A 19,528-nucleotide genomic window follows, 5' to 3' on the forward strand; every position below is an offset into this window, starting at 1 on the left:
GATTAAACTAAAGTGTTCAGCTGCTATTGTTTTTTTTAAAAAAAAAAAAAAATGTTTATAGGCTCAAAGTGTCGGCCCATTTTAATGAAACATTTATAAATTCATTTCCTATTTAATATCAAAGTACATTTGCACTTTTATTGTTTCCATTAAAAGTTGGTGGGTTGGTTTTAATATTTCGCCATAGTAATAAACAGCTGTTTTGAAGCATCTATGCCTCAAGATTTAATTTCCTTGTTATCTTTTTTCAGTAAGGGCTACCTGCAGCCACAAAACTCTGATCGGCAGGTTTATGTGCTCTTTAGGATGAGACTGCTAAAGTGGCAAAACCATGGGAAAGCAGGAAGTCCACGCCTTGGGAGTTGTGCAGAGGGATATGGGAGGAGAGCCAGGAGAGAGACTAGAGTGTGGCTGGCACCGTCTGTGGTGTTGCTGACTTTTGAAATGGAGCATGTTGGGGTTTGTGGCTGTCTCGCTCAGAGGTTAAGAAGGCATCAGTTCTCCTCTGGCTCCAGTTTCAGCTCACTGCATAAAATCTGCTTTTCCTAGTGCTTAATGAAGAGCTAGGACTTCATTTCACAGTATCTGTGTGAGCTTTTCAGCATGGCATGTACAGACACGTCTCCGTTCCAAAACGCGTAGGTCGCGCTTTATTAAATATGGAAAAAGTCCTGCTGAAGCCAGCAGGAGTTTTGTGGATGGGCCAGCAAGTTACCTGTCCTTTATTAGTCTTTGGTAAGGTGCCAGAACTATACACTTGTGGTTCATGCTGATGTTCCCTATTAAATAATGAAATAACAGCAAGACCCCTAGCTTTTTAATCGTTAAATCAAAGCTAGGCTGAAAATAACTATCTCCAGATCTGTATGTGCCTGCCTCTTACCTTGCAGGGAGCAGCTTCTGTAAGAGGGGCGGCAGTCGTCGGTGCAGTGCTGGGGCAGCCCAGCTGGCTAACGGACCTCGCTGGCAAAGACTGGAAGAATGTCATTCCTTTAGTGTCAACACTCAGTCACCCAAGTCAGCGCGGAGGAAGTATATTTAGATCTTTTGCCTCTTTAATAGCTTTATCTCATATTAATGGCTTCCTTTAAAAGCAATAACCATCCTCTGGTCTCCATTCATTCCTTGCTCTGAACTATTTCTCTGTATGAAGCCTGAGTTTCTATTCAGCAGAAAATCATTGAAGAAACATAGGAGTTTCCTTTCGTGATAAATCTGTTAACAAAAAATTAACTGGACTAAGGACTTGCATCCTTGGTGTTTAAAGAAAAGCCCGTTTGCATCCAATTTATTGGATAAATTGTTTAAAATCTTTCCATCCCTGTGCAAATACCTCCCTTGTAATGCAGCCAAGGTCAGCAGGGAATTGCTGATTAAGTACTGCTAATGTGAGTTAAAGCTGCCTGGAGGGGAAGGGACTCTCATTTGTGCATCCCATTTTCATAAGGCTCCAAAAGAATTCAGACACGAGAAATTTGGTTTTCTAGGCTGGTTTATTTCCTGTGTCACCTCTTTAAATGTCTGCCTGGTGAGTCTCCCCTGAGGTAAGTGACATTCGGACTGATGATAATTAAATTGAGTAGCTGGCAGAAAAGCAGCCAGCCCCACTTTCATTGGGCCGATAGCACTGGGAAGCTGGCGGTCAATGTAGGGGCAAGGACCTGCACCCCTTTAAGCACGTGGATTTGCCTTCAGTGCTTGCTGATGCTTCAGAGCACAGTGCTCTGCTTACTTGAGGAGTCTGAGCAGCTCACAACTCCAAAATAAGCAGGATATGGGGGGCTGACTGTACATAGATCTGCCTGTACATTATATTACTGTCGTGGGTTTCTCAAAACATATGGTATGCCTAATTAAAAGACTACCTATGCTCTCGTGTGTGTGCCTGCAGTGTCCTATTTTAAATATGTAACCAAGAATTGGCATATTTGCAACTCCTTTATAAGAGATTCAAAGCACAGTAATACTCGATCAGCAACAGAGCTATAGATAACATTATGTTCTGTATCTGTGCAACAGTCTGTTAGGATCGAAATAACGATTTACACGCAAAACTCTTAAAGGTTGTTACAAATGCGTATGCATCAAATGTCATTGTGTACCAGTCTTCTGTGTTAAGGAAGCCTTATTTTTTTCCCTTAAAGGATAGCAATGCCGAGGCAGAGACTCAGAAAATTTCTGCGTACTCAAGTTGCAGGCGTGCGTTTCTTGAAACCCCTGGGAAGTTTTTTCCACCCTAAAACCAGGACCAAAGCTGCATACAGACTAATCAGTTCTTGGGGCTGGACTGGATGTAATAAGGGTTTGCTAGTGTTTTTATGATAGTCGTGATCCTCTGTAGGCTTCTATCCCTGCCACAAAGAGTCCATACAATAATCTGGGTTGGAAAATAGAAAAGGGAAGTAAGGAATCAAGACAGGAGTGATGGGGATTATGCTGTGAAGGTTACTAGCTGTCAGATTAAGGATGAAAAATTACCCTTGTGGTGGATTTCTAGTGGAGAAAGCGGAAGAGTTGCTCTGAAGAGTCTTGTTGTACCGATAGAAACCCGCTAGCTGTAGAAACAGAGGAAGAACAACAGTAGCAAAATCCAACAAGATCCCCCACTTCTCCACTGCTCTTTCAGTATGCTCCTTTCCAGTTTCAAGTAGGGGAGAAGAGAAACTTAGATCTGAATTCACTGGCAAATTAGTGTGCTCACTAGCCACGCTTCAGGGGAGGGCAAGGGAGAGAGCAGCTCTCGGCTCACTCTTCCAATGTTTTATTTTGTGCAAAATTAAAATGCTGAAATACAATAGTCCCATCAAGGGAGGGAGTGATTGGGAACCGTTTGCGAATCTGTCTCTCCTCTGCTATCCCAGATGACAATCAGGGATCCCTGATTTTAAAGACAAGTCCTAGTCAGAGAGGTTTATGTGTGCTGAAAACTGCTCCTGATTTTCCCAACTCCTGCTGGCATGGCACAGGGAGCCACTCCACTGCCTGTGCAAGTGAAGGGCCGGAGCAGCAGCTACAGAGGAAATGAGTCATTCCTCTATTTCTGTTGCAAAAGACTTCTCTGTGCTGTACGATGCATTTAGGAATATATTCTTAAGGCTTCTTGGAAATTCGCCTCCTAGGACCACGTTTAGGTATCCAAACATCAGTGTATTAACAGGCATATTACAGACTTTCACTTGATTTTGAATAGGTTGTGCAGGCTTGGCTTCTGTGGGGTGGTGTTGCCCAGGGTCTTCCTCGAGCTGGTTTTTCATGCCGCTGTCAGCTCTGGGTCTGTCTGCTGGTGGAGGGGCTGCTGCCAGAGAGGTGGTTGTGTGAGGGTATTAGTGTGTCTTCTGAGCATCTTACTTTGTCATACACGCTCGATGGCTTGTTTAAGTGTGTTTCAAAAAGAAGAAACTCGCTAGTCATAAGGATTGTGAATCACGGGCACTTCTCCAAAAAGTATTTCTGTGCGGAGCCTGTAAGTGTTTTCGCAGAAGCTATTTGAGCTCACCAGCCATTCAGACCCTACCAAAACTAATGACATCTCCTGAATATTAAAAAAAAAAAAAAAAGGGAGTGGGTGGGAGAAGAATAGCAGTAGACTCTGAGAAACTAGTAAACCCATTTCTCCCCCTTTTATTTCAGCGTGGTGTTTTCCAGAGTGCTGCAACCAGGTGTTAAACTGGGTGCAGGTAGGATGGCTGGTTTAAGAGGCACAGTGTGCATGAGGCATTACCTGATAAGAGGGCATCAGTCCTCTCTCTCCTCACTGCTGCCTTGGCAGGTGGATGACTAAATAAAGTGGACTGGCACTCTGTTGTAACTTCTGCTGCAAGAGCGCAGGAGATCTTTGTAAGAATTTGGCAAATTGTTTTCAAATCTCACAGGAATCTAACTTACTCAGGAGCAAAGCAAGTCTTGGATGAAGCTTTGTATGTGCCTATGGATGAGTTTTTTTCTAACAGTCTGCTCATCTCTTGGCTCCTTGAGTGGCTCCCTACCTTGTAATGCAGAGTCTTTGAGATGTCCTGCATGCTTCCACCTGGCTGATGGCACCAATTCCAGCAGAGCTGCAGCAATGCATGGGGGCAACACAACTGTCCCGTGGCATTTACCCCTCACATTTTACAGGTGCTCCTTAAAACATTCCCACTTTCAGTACAAAGACATGGTGGGTGCCAGAGCGGGGGAGACTGGTAGCAAAACACGCTGACTGCTGTGGTTTTCTCCTTGGAAATGCTCATAGTACTCAAAGAAACAGTGCAAATCCAGAGCTTGTGTGAGCAGCGGTGTTTTAAATTTACCTCTTGAAATCATTCTCGTTAGCCAAAACGTTTATATGGGCACATAATGAGCTTTCAACACTCCAATAATTCCTCAAGGAAGAATTGTTATGGTCTTCCAAAATGATCCCTGTGTTAAGTGGCAATTAAGAGCTAATTATAATGAGATGCTGCGGGATGAAATTAGTATCCAACTTAGAAACATCCATGCAGATAAGCTAGAGGGGAGATGGTGGGAGAAAGGGGAAAGCAGGGACTGCAGCAGCTATGCTGCAAGGAGGGGCAGGTGCATCACCTTGGAGCAGATGGCGACTAACTGGATGGCCGTCAGGAGAGTCAGCCCTCAATGGAAAACGTGATGGCTTTTCTAAGGGCAAACTGGGATTTGCATGAACTTCTTCGGCCAAAGCTTTCAGGGCTTGTAGCTTTTCTGGAAGAAGATGTGGTTTGAGCACTGCTTTCTGCCTTCTGAAATGTCAGCTGGTGAAAGCGCTGTTCACCCAGCTCCAGCAGCTGAAGGGGTATGACATCTGCTACCTCAAAAAAGGCCATTTCGGTGGTGAAATTCGTCTCTTTGGCTGATAAAGACCTTTATAATGAGACTTTCATATCAAAGGGGTGTGGGAGTGCAACAGTTTGAGTATCTGTCGACTGCCATTGGAGTAGCTGCATGTGAAGTGTACAGGTATTTTATTTGAATAAAAATTCTTGCTCTCAATGATTAGCAAACACAGCTGCCCCGGAAACCTGCGAGTTGCAGAGCAGAAGTTAATTTTGGGTGCATAATGTGCCGCTCTGATTGAACACAATAGCCTGCACATACCAGGATACGCTGTCCTAGCTGCCCTGGCATGTCTTTGCCCCTCAAGAGCAACTGGGGTTTGTTTTCAGCAGATTTTCCCCCTCCATGATGGGTCCAGGCTTGCAGAGGAGGCAGGCCCTTGCAGCAAAGGGAAAATACGGGTAACTCCCTTCTCCCTCCTGCGTGGTATTTTCATAACCTTTTAATGGCATCCTGGCAGAATGGGGACAGGATGGTGACCGCGCGCTGGCCGCAGCTGCTCCATTTCTTACAGCGGGGGAGGCGGCCGGGAGGAGGCGGGATTTATTTTTTCCCCTTTTCTGCTTGGAAACTTATTTGCTTTGCTAATGAGGTTCCCAGTTCAACGCCATAAAAGGGATGCCGCAGGGAGGGGGACAAGTAAGCTTCCTCCCTTGGGAAAGGGCTAACTCAGTCCTTGAGTCATATAAATGGCTTTTCGGAGGTCAGTGGGCATGCAGTTTGTCACCTGTGATGGCAGGTGATACTGGGCGAGCCATTGGCACAGTGGGATGAGGCGGCAGGTGGAGCTGGACCCGCACCGGCACATTGCTCAGGAGCAAAGACATCTTCCCTGACGGCACTGCTTGATCAACTGCAAGTTGCTGGGCACAATACGAGGGGAGGAACACACCGTGCCGCTCCGTCTGTAACATAGGGAGCAAACCTGAGAGCAAATGTTGTTACTATCTGATCTGTAAGAACAGGTTTCTTCAGTCGCACACCCAGGGGAACGCCCAGCAGCAAGGAGGATTTTTATCCCCTGGATTTGAGCAGCTCCTGCAGACTTTTGCGCATGAGGTTGGCTTGGTCTGTGATGAAGAGAGGTTTGCCTTCCAAGTACAGCTCTGAATCGGAATGGTGGAGAGCACAGTGTGTTGCTCTGTGTAGTGATTTTGGTTTCCATTAATGCCCAGAGAAGAGATACCTCGTGAGAAGGAAATTTTAATTTGGACTTGGTTCATTTCTATTGGTTGCATCTAGCCAGATTTACAGACTCCCTCTTCAGCAGGGCTACGTCCTAGTGAAAACACTGAAGGGTAAACACATAGAAATGGGGTGTAGGGGGCAAAAAAAAGAACAACAGAAACAGACGGGTGAAAACAGAGTCCCTACGAGGCAGAAATAGTCAGTAATTCCATGTATTTCTCAGCTATAGCACTGCAGTGCTTTAGAATGCAAATTACCCCTTTAACCCACCCAGTTCAGCTCTACTGCCTAATACAGTATTTTGCACATCTGCTTAATGAGATGGGAAAACCAGATGTAACGGTCGTTGCTGCTGCGAGGGGACGATTGGAAAAGGAGCCTTTTGTAATAAAAATAGTCCTGCCCTTTTGAACCTGTTGAATTCTGAAGTCGACACGGGCATGTTTTTGCAAATGATGATTTGGTATTTGCAGCTGAATGATCCTAAACTCATTCCCATCGCTGTTCCTTCACAGCTCGGAAGTGGGTTTTATTGCTGTTGATACTGTTTTTTCAAAAAGCTTTAAGCAATCGCTATTTTTCTGTTTTGGTCATTTGTTTCATAATTGAACAGCTTTCCTCTTACCAGCCGTATTTAAATGGTTTTGGATAACTTTTGCTACATTTTACAGCTGCACAGCCCCAGGGCTCAGTTTGAAAGCCTTGCTGATTTAGTTCAGGAAAGTGTGCTTGACCACATCTGTTTCTGTGTTAACTTAGTGCTTTAGGCCACTGCTGGAAAGGAGGAAACTCTAAATGCCAGTTCTTCCCCCTCCTCTTCCTAGGTTTGATATAGTTTTTACTGTTCATATGAATAGGAAAGGAATATTTAAAATTGTGACTTATTAAATTAGTGTGAATTAAATAGGAAGAGTTACAGCATAGTTATTCGAACAACTTCCAGAGGATGAGACTGTTCTTCTAAAATAAGTCATCTGTGAGTTTGTAATGCAACCAAAACCCTCAGCATTTGTCTTGCAGTTTTATCCGTGAGTCTCAGAGAGACGACCTTGAGTGAGTGTAAGACTGAGTTTCCTTATTCTATAAAATCCCACACTTGGACCTTTTTAGAAGATATCCTCTTCCTTTTTAAGATGGGCACTCGAGGTATTGTGAGTATCTTTATCTCTAAAGTTGTGTCACCTTGGACACCTGGGTTCTGTCCCCCATTTGCTCAGCTCCCCTCGCCGGGGTCGTGCTGCATCCCCCCGGGGCCCGGGAGGCCGCGTCTGCAGCTCCCATCCAGCTCCTCTTGGTAGGAATAACTCTCATTCTGCTGAATTTGTCTTCCCGAGAAATGGGGATAATACTTCTTGGCTTCAGAAAGGCTGATGTTGCTCGTTTCTCAGTCATCAGATTAAAACAAATACTAAATAGAAAATGTCTATAAAAATAGAGCTCACTTCCTCAGGAATTTGCTTCAGTGGGGACTGTGAGATAGTCTCTCTAATGATTTATACGACAAAAATAGCTCTGTCCTATGTCTGCAAACAGTTAGAAATGTGAGCCTGGAAAAGAAATCTAGCAGCTAACTCCTCAGCCTTACAGCTTGAATAAACCAATTGTAAACAAAATGAATTACAAAAGCAACTGAAAAACTGAACTTCCCTCTAAATACAATGTTCTCTCCTCGGAAGTCTGAAAATACTCCGGGCTTTTTAGCATGACCCAAAGCGTACTGTATCCAAGCTTTTTTGGCCTAAAAGCGGGGAGCGAGTTCCAAAGCAGAAGAGTCCTGGCAGTGCCGTGCCTTCTCCGGGGGACTCCCCGGCTGCCGAAACCGCACTGAGTCAGGAGGGACCCTGCAAGCGAGTCCCAGGCCAGAGAGGTCCCGTCTTCATTGCAAAATGAGGTCGCCAAAAGAACACGACCTCAAATTCATATTCACACATGTGACCCAGCAGTCACCGTTCGCCTTCAGCGCTGTTGATGACGCTCGGCTTACACGTAGTGACGCCGCGTGACGCCACCGAGGGCCCTGCTACGACGGGACTGGTGCTGAGCCGTGGTCGGCGTGTTGGAACCCAGCACGACTTCACCGGCCGGCGACGGCTCCCTCTGGGGACGGGTTTCCTTTGAGCAGGAACTTGGATTCGAGTGCTTATACAATAATATGCGGAGGCTTCCTCGGAGGCTGTGTGCCCTTTGGCTGTGGTTTTTATTTCTGTTTACTATAGAAATAGCTTTAGTAGATTATGCTGCGTCATTCAGTTCCCTGCCAGAGCGTATGTTAAAGACAAAATAGAAAGCGTGTGAGTGCAAGAGAGTAGCTGTAATTTTTATAGCATAAGCAAGGCCATTATAAATTATACAAGGCAATGAGGAGCTGAGGATTTTAGATCAAATTTAGCCACTTTATCTGGAGACTTAAGAGAAAAATGTGCTTTTACTGATATTGCAAATTAGGGAGCTGCCAGGTGGCCAGTTAATAATCCAAATGCGCTGCAGAAGCTGCAGCATCAGCAGAGGCTGTTTCTGAAGTGAAGCAGAGGCGCACTTTCCAGGGCACAGCCACAAGCGGGGCGAGCGCCGGCAGTTTCCTCCTGGCTATGGGTGTGAGTCGAGTCCGGGAGATGTGACAAGATGGAGATCCTAGGGTAGGTAATGCCAAACCAGAAAGGGATAAGAGCTTAGGAAAATTGCAGAGAAGGAGGATGTAATATAACACGGCAATGTAACATAAAGAACAGTTGGCTACTGAAAATGCAGAAGCCTGGGAAATGGTATTTTGGCTTCGAATCGGGCATATTCACAGGTGTCCATGGAGCCGATGGGCTAATTTAGAGACAGTTGAGTCCAACAGCTGGATGTGTCATGGAAACGGGTTGTAGCACCTTCCCCTTTTGTCACTAGCTGGGATCTGTGTCTGTCACACTGATGTCAGCCCAGTTCCTGCTGGAGACTGCATCATCGCTGGCACAAGACCCACTGCTATGAGCCTCGCATGCCTCAAGGGGCCAGAGCTTGGGACGGAGGCACTGGGGGCCCAGGCTCCTTGCTGACCCCTGGAGTGCAGCAGGAATGATCTGGGAGAAGGCGATAACCTTTCCCTACTCCAAACAAAGCTGCCTGGGCATGCTGCTACGTGGGAATTTAGGAGAAGGGATTGCAGAGATCAGCATGTGAGCCTGGGTGGGCAACCAGTGGGGTTTAGCGTGCACCTCTGCCATCAGCAGGAAGCAGAACTCAGCTCAGGACACTTCAGGCATTTTCTGCACTTGTAACGAGGCGCGACACAGACCCTGACACCGACTCAGTCCTAGAGCTAGAATAAATACAGGTTCCTACGGCAAAGTCAAAGCTAAAGTTAATCCTTGCTGCTGAAAGACTATGAGGTGTGGGGCCAGCATGGCAGAGCTGTCCTGTCCCAGAGCAAACTGTCCCTCTCACCTGCACCGTGTGTTGGGTCTCTGCTGGGGTGCAGCTGGGGCAAGGGCAGGTGAGCAGAGCTTGCTGCTTTCTCCTTTGACAGCCGGGGTAGATCTGCTTCTCAGAGATTGGCTTGCACTCCCAAATAGGGGTATTTACTCAGGTTTTTTTCCCTCTGTGTGCCGTTCCACTGCTCAGGGTCTCTGCATCAGTGCCCACTGGCCCTTCATCTCTCCCAGGTGCAGGCTGCAGGGGACAGTCCTGCTCCTGGTTGCCCAAAACTTGCATAAAAGCTCATGGACTTGCCTCTTCAGGGTACAAAAGCCAAGGCAGAAAAAGGCTGGAAAAAACCCAGAGGGGAAACTGCATTTCCATGAAACCTGCAAGGAGACAAGCATGTTGCTAGAGATGGCTCTGGAAGAGTGAATCTGAGATGCTTTTGTTGGAGGGATGATGCTGTGGGGAACGAAGCTAATCCTCTAATGATGAGAGAAGCTGGACCTTTATGGGCTACCAACAGCAGTGGGGAAGCACCAGCTACAATGGCTTGCCATTTATAAAAGCATCTGGAGATAAGAAGCTTATTTTTAAGCAGAGCGGTAGCTGGCTATTCCAGCAGGCTCAAGTGATGATGATAAGGGCTTGGCGTATGAACAGCAGAGTAAGACATCTCATCTTATCTTGCACCACCACTTTTTCGCCTCGCTTTCCCCCTTGCAGCAGGAAAAAGCACTGCCAATTGCTTTAGGAGGATTCAAATGAAAATCCTTTGAAATAGCCATCAGATTCCTTTCCTTTCCTTTCTTTCTCCACTTTTTCAGAGCGATGCTCTTCTCTCTTAACTTTAAGGCATGAAGCAGCTGAAAGTCTTTGACTAGGGTTTGGAAGACACATGCCGACATGGCATTCCGAATACCGGCAGCCCTGGTTCTGGTTTGTCTGAGAAGCTGCTGAACTGATTTGCTGTGCTGGAGGTAGATTTTGCTACTTGCCGGGCTGGCTGTAATGATTCAAGCGCGTGCTCTGGATGTGGCTGATGTTATTCCCAATGTGTATTAATATCAGTAAGAATAGAAATCTATCATAAAACGATATTCTGCAAAAGCAGTCTTAATTACCTTGTTTTCTGCGTAGAAATTTTGCATTTGCAAGCCTCGCCATCTGCACTGCAGCCATTACATGTGGGAAGTATGGAATGTGTCTTATCAGACACAGAGCGTGCACAGCAAAGGACATCCAAAGGTTATGTTGTCATCATGTCAAATGGGTCTGTTTATTCTGAGTGCTGTAGAAGCAGAGCTTAATCAGAGCATCAGCCATATGCAGATTTGAAATTAGATTTTACAATAACCACCTGTCTGCTGTTTCAAATCCATCATATTCTTTGGGTTAGAGCTGTGTTTGCTTAGCGAATATATTTGCTGAGAGACAGTAATCTAAAAGCCTTCAAGCAACAGTGTAAAAGGCACTTAAATGCATGTATATGTATGAGCATGCAAGGGAAGTACATCTTATGGCTTTGTACTACAGTCTGCTACTAAAGCATGTGGGGGAAAAAAAAGGTATTTTTCCATGTAAAAATTAATAGTATTAGCACCCCCCCCCAAAAAAAAAACCCCAACCTTCTTTTGCTCTTCTTTTTGCGTTCATAGAACTTGTATGTGTCAGTCAAAAAAAAGTTGGTGACAACTGATGCAGCATTGGATCTTCCTTTCTCTGTCCTAAACGTTTTTAAAGGAGTAAGGACAAACGTGCGCATAATGTTTCTATGGCCAGGCATGCCATAGCTTATGTGACTCACAGCATTCTGCCTTTAAGGAGTCAAAAAAATCTGTCTGAAAAGTTTAAGCCTCTCTCCACTACGTCGTAACATGGAAAAAAAAAATTCATGTGTTCACTTATTGTAAGCTGCATCAAGGCGGTGGTGAGTCAAGATGAAAAGAGCAACGATATTCAAAGTAAAGGCTGACATTTTAGACGCTGGCACTTGGAAAGAAGTGGAATTAAAAAGAATTGCAGATGAAAAATTGACAAACAACTTGTACTACAGTTTAATCATATGCTCAAAACTGCCTGAAACAAATAAGTATTACAGTTTTTTTTTTCTTGCTTATCTCCACTGAGATAATTATTCTTCTAAAGTGGTAGCTGCTCTCCCTGGGGAAAAAGAGAATTTATTTTTTTAAGTCAGAGTATGGCCCTTCCCACGGAAGTCAACGGGAGTTTTTCATTGAATTCAATGAGAACTTAAATGGGACATTGAATGAGATCAGTAAGGCAAGAGCTTTCCAAAGCCATCCTGCCCCAGAGGCTCCCTCCTCACCACGAGGAGCAGCAGTGACGGGTGTTTTTAGGCTGGCCAACATCTGAAGCTGCGCATATCCCCTGCTCCGGAGTGGGAGTGTTTTTGCCATTCACCACAGTAATCTGAAATGCAACGGGGTTGCTGTGAGTCAGGGAAGTGCCCTGTAGCATGCAACTGCCGACCGTCCAGCTGGGCTGAGCTGTAAAACGCTGCCTCTTGCCTCTCCGCCTCTGTCCAGGGTTTAGTGTAAATCCACGTGCTAGGAAGGTGCCAGAAGTGTAGCCAGAGTCTCCTCCGAAGCCGAGGGCAGGAGCTTCTGTTTACAGCGGCGTGAAGGGAAGCCTGTAATTTGTGCGCTACCAAGGTGGTGCTCAAGAGGAACAGCCCCAAATCTCCACCTTTCCTGTGCTTTCCCTTTCCAAGAGTTTGACCTCAAAAGAGACCACTTTCCTACTTGAGTCCCCCAGGTCCAACCACCCCTGCCGTGGGATTTGCCCGAGAGGGTCCCGCTGGGCCACATCTCTGGCTAGGACCCGATACGTCAGCACAAGGACACGCAGCTCAGCGTGGCCTGGGGGTTACAAGCTCGCTTCTTACCCCAGCTCCTCATCTTTCCTTGGGAAGATGCGAGCATATACGTTGTAACTTTGTTCATTCAAGCTCATAAAACAACCGCATCCCTGTTGAAACTCTGGTCTGCTTGTAGCATCTTCTGATACGGGTCTGCTTGTAGCATCTTCTGATACAGCCAGCTCTTTGGAGGAAAACACTGCTGTAAAAATTGCTTTATCAGACAAGGCCACCGCTCTCACACCCGCTGCTGCCGCTCGGCTTCCACCGACACCTCCCGCGCTGCCGGCGGCTCCGCGGGGCCGCGCCGTGCCGTGCCGTGCCGCGCCGTGCCGTGCCGTGCCGTGCCGTGCCGTGCCGTGCCGCCCCGCGCCGCCCCCCGGCTGCGGCCCCCGGGGCCAGGAGGGGTTTCCAGCCCTGAATTTCCGCGCCGGGCCCTCTGGAGGTCAGTGTTCGCCCGCGCTGCAGCGGACCTGTTGCACCCGCGGCTCACGCCGCGCCGCGGAGGCTCCGCGGGCAGGGCCGGGCAGCAGCCTGCCTTGCCGGGAGCCCCCCCCCCCGCGTTTCACCGACCGGCTCGGCGGCGGGGGGCGGCGGGGGTCCTCGCCCTGACGGCGCGCCCGGCCGCCGCGGTGCCTGCGCGGCCGCGGAGCGCCCGGCGGAGCCGCCCCCCGCCCGGGGCGGTGCCGCACCGCGGGGCGTAGCGCGGCGGGGGGCGGGCGGAGCGGCGCGGAGCGGCGGGAGGCGCCGTGCGCGCCCCGCGGAAGATGGCGTACATCCAGGTGGGTGCGGAGCGGCGGCGCTGCGGGCCCCGCCACGATCCGCGGCCCCAGGCGGCGGGGGGGGCTCTGGGGCGTGTGCGGGGGGAGCCGCTGCTTCGCCTGCGGGACGGTGCCGGTGCCGCGGCGGGGTCCCCCCCGCCCCGCGCTCCTTGCCCGGTGCTGGTGCGCAACTTCGGGTTAACTTCTGGGGAGGAGTTCCCGGCGGCGGCGGCGGCGGCAGCCCCCGGCGAGGGGGGCAGGCGGGGCCGGGGCAGGAGCGGGGCTCGCCGCCTGCTCTTGGCGGGGCGCGGATCCCCGCGGGGGGCGGCGAGCAGCCCCCGGCCCCTCTCCTCTCCGCCGGCGGAGCGCGGTGGCCCGGGCTGCGTGCGGGCCCGGCCCGAGCCGGCGCAAGGACTTCGCGGGGGAGCCGGGGGCTGAGCCCCGCGGGCGGACCCAGGTGCGCTGGGGCTTGCTCGGCCGCGCCCGGCGGGGTGGGGGGCGCGGGCGCCCTGGGCTGCGGCGAGCCCCAGCCTTCGGCGTGGCGGATGGGACCCCCCCCCCCCCCAAGCAGCGTGAGGCTGAATTACATTTTGGGCTGGTTAAAACCCTGAGCGATTTTCCCCTCCGGCCCTGCAGTTCCCAGCTGCCTGTTTTCCATCTGGAGCTCCGGAGGCTGCCGCCCGGTTTTAAGACGGAGCCGAGCAGAGCGTTGCCAGCTGCGCGGGGAGTCCGGGCGCTGCGGCGGTGATGGAGGCACCCGCTGTCCCCGCCACCCCCGTCCCACGGGGCCGCGTCCGCCCCGCCGCGCCCCACGGCCCCCCTCCCGTTCGGGGCAGGAGCGGGGGGGTGCAGGGCTGCCGGGGCCCCTCGGCTCGGCGGGGAGCTGGAGTGGGGCCGGGCGGGCCCTCCGGCAGCACCGCCCTCGGGGCTCCCGTGTGCGAGGTGGGGGTACCCGGGTGGAGACGAGGGCAGCGGGGACAGCCTGTTGTCCCCCCCCACACCGTGTGGTGGTCAGCGTGGGGTGGTGGGAGGCCACCCACGGGTGCGCGGCTGGGGGGACCCCGCTGTCCCTAGGCTGCAGGGTCCACTGTGGCGGGGCTTGCGAGCCTTCCCTCGGGGTGTCACAGCAGGGGCGCAACGCGGTCTGTCACCAGTGGGGACCCCACCCTGCTGCAGCATCCCTGGGGACGCTGCCACAGCAGGTGGTTGTAGCCGGTCCCTTGACCTGTTTGTGGCCAGTGGCTGTGCTGCTTTGGAGCAGGCGACCCTCCCCGTGGGCCCGGGCAGACCGGGGCTGCTGGCTCCTGCAGCAAGGTGTGAAGCGGGGATGCAGCCCTGCCTTGCGCCTGACTCCAGGCGAGGGGATGCACCTGGGGCAGCGGGGGTCGGCCCTTGAGGAGGGTTCGCTCATGGCTGGGGCTCCCAGCTGGGTTGTCCTCATCTGGCTTGGGACGACGTGGCAAGGCATGACCGTGTCTCCCTGGCCCTGGGGTCCCAGCGCTTCTCCTGGGGTGCTGAGCATGTTACAGCAGCTTTGCTCCCGGGGGTCCCCCAGCACCTGTTGGCTGTCGCATGCTTCCCTAAACCTCTGCCCTTCCCCAGCCCTGACCCTCCTGCCCGGTGGGAGTGAGGTGGATGCACGCAGCTGGTCGTGTTTGCTCTCCTTCAATAGGTCCCTGCATTTAAGCCCTATATGGCTCTGGTTACTTGTTTACCTCTTCTGCACTGTATGATTTAGCTCTTATTTCAGTCCTCCCATTTCCTGGCAGAGATTTGTGGGTGGTCACAGAGGCACTTTATTACGGTGCCTGTGGGACTGCTGTGTGTGCTCTTTGGACTGGTGGCACACAGGAATGGTTTCACATCACCAGTGGCCGATCCTAACCAGGAGGGCTGTTTGACATAAGCCAACTGTGTGTCCCTGTGGGCCGTTCAGAAATGCCACTTCCTTCGCACAGCACGTGCTACGGCGTTCGATCGTGTGGCACGGATCCAGCCGCTTCATTTTAGAGCAATTTGAATATTCTTGTTGCAGCTTTGCTAAACCACTGTAGCTTTGGCTGCCGTGCTTTGGCTGCAACTTTGCATTAATAAGGAATGATAAAGCCCTTTTAACCATTTAGGATTTTCTTAAACAGTTGGTCCATGAGTATCTGGTAATCACTGTCTTGTCACATTGTGCTGCAGCATTTCCAGCCTCTTAATTTGTGTTTCAAACAAGTGGTGGCCTTTTCACCCAGCACTGGTTTCCAAGAAGTGTAAAAGGGAGGCTTGGGCTGAAATTTGGTCCATGGGAGAGTTCTTGGAACTAAAGGCAACTTCTGCATCTCAGCTTCTGTATAAAAGGCTGCTCTTGTCCCTGTCATGAGCGTAAAGCTGGAAACCAATTTCTACATGTGGAAGAGTAGAGTGGGAGGGTGTTGTGTAGTTTTTTTGTTGTGTGTTTTTTGTGGTTTGGTTTTTTTTTTTTTTTTTTTTAGGCATTCCCTGTGTAGAAAGACAGCCAGGACAATTAGGAGACTCTTAGGCATTAGACGGAAAGCGATAGGAAAGACGTTTCAGCAGGCATCTGAAATGCTACTGTCTCCAGTTATCAGCGAAGTGGGTCAAGTATAATGTTCCAAGGGTGGCTTTGTGAATGAAACAGTGGCTTGTGATGATTTCTTCCTTTGCTGTAGATTTTCTCTGTGACTTGGGGGAAGTGGCTGTAGTGCAGATTTTTGAACTGGAGTGTGTGACTCAAGTTTTAAGCACTTCTGTTTTTGTATTCTTCAAGTCATACCTGAGGATGAGACTGAAGATACCCAGCTACCTCAAGGGATGTGTACATAATGGAGAGTATTCTGAGTCTGTGCCCCTTCCTAGAAACGTTGCTTTTAGTCAGTTAGCGTTGCAACTGCGTTTATATGGGCTGAATCTGGAGGAAAGCCTTTTTTTCCACTGTGGCATCTAACCGGAAAATTTGGATATGGTTTGCTGTCAGCAGCAAGTACTTGCTGCAATTAGAGACAGGTTATTAAAGAAAAGAAAATAAGTGGTTGCACGTGATACCCCATTAGCAAGGGGCAATGAGCAGGATTTTCATGCTCCAGGATGGGTTTGGGAATTTCACTCCTTGGGAAGGAGGAGCAGAGGGAGCTTGGTGGGGAGGGACTCGGAAACAGCAGAAGCTGATGCGTGGTCAGGAGACCTCTCCTTCCTCTAACATTTTCAAGGTACTGTCTTGCCACAAATCCAAGCTCATCCCAGGCCAGGGCATGTCATGGCAGAAAATTTAAAGTTATTTGAGCATTGCTAACCTGTTTTTGTCTTTTTCATTTTGTTCCCCCTTTGCTTCATCCTGGATGTCTAAAAGGACAGTTGGAACCAATAAATGAGGTAAGTTAATCTGATGATTCACTCTCCGCTCTGTCTCCTCGCTCCATCCTGAGGGGATTGTCTCGTATTTTCTGACTCTTTACTGATGTCCTAGATATAAGTAATGCACTGCATTTTGGGCTGGTAGGGGTTTTTTTTTTTTTTTTTTGTAATGGAAAAAAATGTGTGTTTTACTGGAGCAAAAAAAACGTTCCTGTGGAGTCTTCTCTGCAGATCTGTGTTCCTCAGAGGAAACCCCTTTGTGTGGTGTGATAGTGCCCTTGTATCTACACACTCGTGGATACTGTAGATGTCTCAATAATTTGGGGGGACATCTACAGAGACATTCTCACATGCTTTATTTCTTCAGCTTCTTGGTAACATTTCAAGGTCACATACAATCGTAAAGTGATTCGACCCTGGGTGTGCACATGCTTGCTCTTGCAGCTGCGTGTCTCCCCCCCATGACTGCGGAGCGATGCCCTTTATTAGCAGTGCCCTTGTGCTGCTTAATGAGCCTTCTTACAAGCCGCAGAAGTTGGAGCTGGCGTGGGTGGGAAATGGGCTAAGGTTTGGCTTTCTGCTCCTCTTGAAGCAAGCAGAGCTTTGAAGTGGAGGGAAGGCTGTAGGGATGGCGTGGAAATGGGGCAGCAGCCTGTTGCCCCTCTGATGGGGCGCTCGCACCCCGTGGTTGTAACAGCAGAGGAGCACTGTTATAGGTGATGCTGCCAGTGCCACTGTGGAAACCTAAGAAATTAAATGCTTTTCTGGGTCAAGTAACTTCTTTAAAAAAAAAAAAAAAATCACTGAAGGTTCTTCATTAAATTAATCATCATAGCAGAGGGGAGACATGTGGATAGCATGCTTTTGCTAATCCATTTTAGTGGCAAGTTTGTCGGGTTGTAATGCTGTATGTGTACGCAAACATTACGTGCTGATACATCTACAGGGATGAAATGTGTTCACGTGGCTGTGTTAAGATTTTCAAATTAAATAGACCCTTGCCGGATTAAATCGGAGCTTTCACTTACCTTCTGTTTTTAATTCCTTCTGTTGTACATTTGCCGACCTATTAGTTTGTTGATGTGCGTGAAAGAATAAGCCTGTTTCCACTCTAGCATATTGCTACGCCATAGTGTTTTGTAAATCACCTCGTTGCCAACCTACATAATAATACATGGCTACTAGAGGGAAAATACCTGCAGTGAATGCTTATTTTCCTGCCTTGTTATAGCATCAGTGAAGTTGGGCTGGTAACTGCATAGCACTTGTCTGTTGATATAGATGGAATAAATATAGTTCTTAATGTTCTGTTGCAGAAACACAAACATAAATACAGCTGAATGTTATTTCTCAATAGCTACTGATGGGTTGTAATCTTGTACTTTGGTTTCCAATGGCTTCAGGGTCTGCTCGCTAGAATCTCGGATCTCTTGCTGTGCCGGTGGACTTGTAGAAATTGTTGTCAGAAGTGTTTCGACTGTAGCTGTTGTCAAACAAATGAAGATGAAGTTGAAATCCTGGGACCTTTTCCTGCTCAAACTCCAGCGTGGCTGTAAGTGTAGATGCACAATTTCATAGCTTTGACTGAGGAGTAGGGCTGTTCAGCTGTAATGAGAGTATTGATGCGAAATGGCGACAGAATGTTCAGAGGATGCCACATAGAAAGGAGGAACCTCCTTCTGAGGGTGGGAATGTAGGCTACTCAACGGCAAGGTGAAAAAGGGCAGCCCTGTTAGCTCAAATGGTAAGGCTAGTCTTTGTAAAACACTTTTCTGATGAGTAAGAAGTTATTTTGTAAGCTGGCATAGGAAGCTGATAACTGGTTTAGCTGTGCACCCTTTTCTAAAGATGCTTTTCATCTTCAGTCCTATTTCCTCTTCAAATGGACCGGCCCTTTGGAGCACTTGAACTTAGCTGAAATGCTGATGAGGTTGTTTTGAAACATTTTCTTATCCTAGCGTGAAGGTGGTTATCATATATATGCCTATCATCATATAGGCAGATGAAAGGCGTACCTTGTGTGTGCTCTAAAGGGGAAATTCATCTAAAGTTTCACTTAGCAATACTTGATCTCCTGTGTCATCTTAGTACTCTTCAAGATTTCCTCTTGAATCATTAAAGAACAGTAGCAGCAACGCCGGGTTTTATCTGGGCCTTTGATTAGTGTTTTTGCAAATCTATTACAAAGAAAGTCAATTAAGTCTTTGCTGGTTTACTTCCTCTCATTTGGGAATTTGCAGCACGGAGGTGGCCCTGTGGCATTAGTGAAACCAAGAAGGGAGCAGAGGTCTCCTGTCTTTTAGTGTCTGCTCTGTTGGCTGGGCTGGGCTGTCTTCTGAGAGAGCAGATCGTTTGATGGACACGCCTTTGGTGTGTCCAGAGGCTGTGGCACAGGAGATGCCTATTTAGTGCATCATATGATGCTCAGAAGTTGGTACCTAGGCACTGAGACACTCAGTTAATTTTATCTACTCCTGTGAGTACCCACTGTTGTTCGGTGTCAGGTGTGGAAGGTCCATGTCTTGGTGCTGCAGGAAATAAATTGTCTCATGTTTAAATTGCAGACTTGTCTATATACTCTTTGGAATCCAGGTAGAATAGGATGGTAATTAATACTGAAGCAATAAAAATAGAGATGTTCAAGATGTGTTAGAGTGGTTTTTAAGTGTGGAGCAGCATATTTAAGAGTCCGATATATGCCCAGAAATGGATTCACCTGCAATTAATGGGAAATGGAAACAAAATCAATGCTAAATAAGAAAGCATTGCACACAGGAGAACACAGTGATGAGGTTGCGGTATTGGATGTAGAAGGATTGCTGCAGGAACAATTACATACTTGGGAACAAGTAGCTAGTCTTGATGTGAGAGGAAGCTTTGGAGTTTCTCTGGTGTGCTGAGGAACAGAAGGGACATCATGTGTGTTTGGGTGTGTGGGGTAATTGTCCCATGGTGTAGTTTTTGACTGCTGGATCCATCTGTCTGGCTAAAGGGGCATTGTAAGCATTGAAGCTCTGTTCTTCTTTTGATCTCAAAACTCGGATGTATGGTAACTTTGCAGATGAGCTGGACTTCGCCACAGGCAGAGAGCATGGAGACCTTTGGA

The 19,528-nt window shown here is 48.7% G+C and overlaps 1 protein-coding gene across 1 annotated transcript in view; it reads left to right on the forward strand.

Annotated features, from left to right (window-relative positions):
* Positions 1-13,068: 13,068 nt before the first annotated feature.
* SYT17 (synaptotagmin 17) overlaps positions 13,069-19,528 on the forward strand; it is a 39,525-nt gene continuing 33,065 nt past the window's right edge. Inside the window, exons 1-3 of the mRNA XM_075719004.1 lie at positions 13,069-13,083; positions 16,423-16,440; positions 17,826-17,974. Coding sequence (XP_075575119.1) covers positions 13,069-13,083; positions 16,423-16,440; positions 17,826-17,974 — 182 coding nt within the window. The remainder of the gene's footprint in view (positions 13,084-16,422; positions 16,441-17,825; positions 17,975-19,528) is intronic.

The sequence above is a fragment of the Pelecanus crispus genome, chromosome 11 (assembly GCF_030463565.1).
Source record: "Pelecanus crispus isolate bPelCri1 chromosome 11, bPelCri1.pri, whole genome shotgun sequence".
In the NCBI taxonomy this organism is placed as follows: domain Eukaryota; kingdom Metazoa; phylum Chordata; class Aves; order Pelecaniformes; family Pelecanidae; genus Pelecanus; species Pelecanus crispus.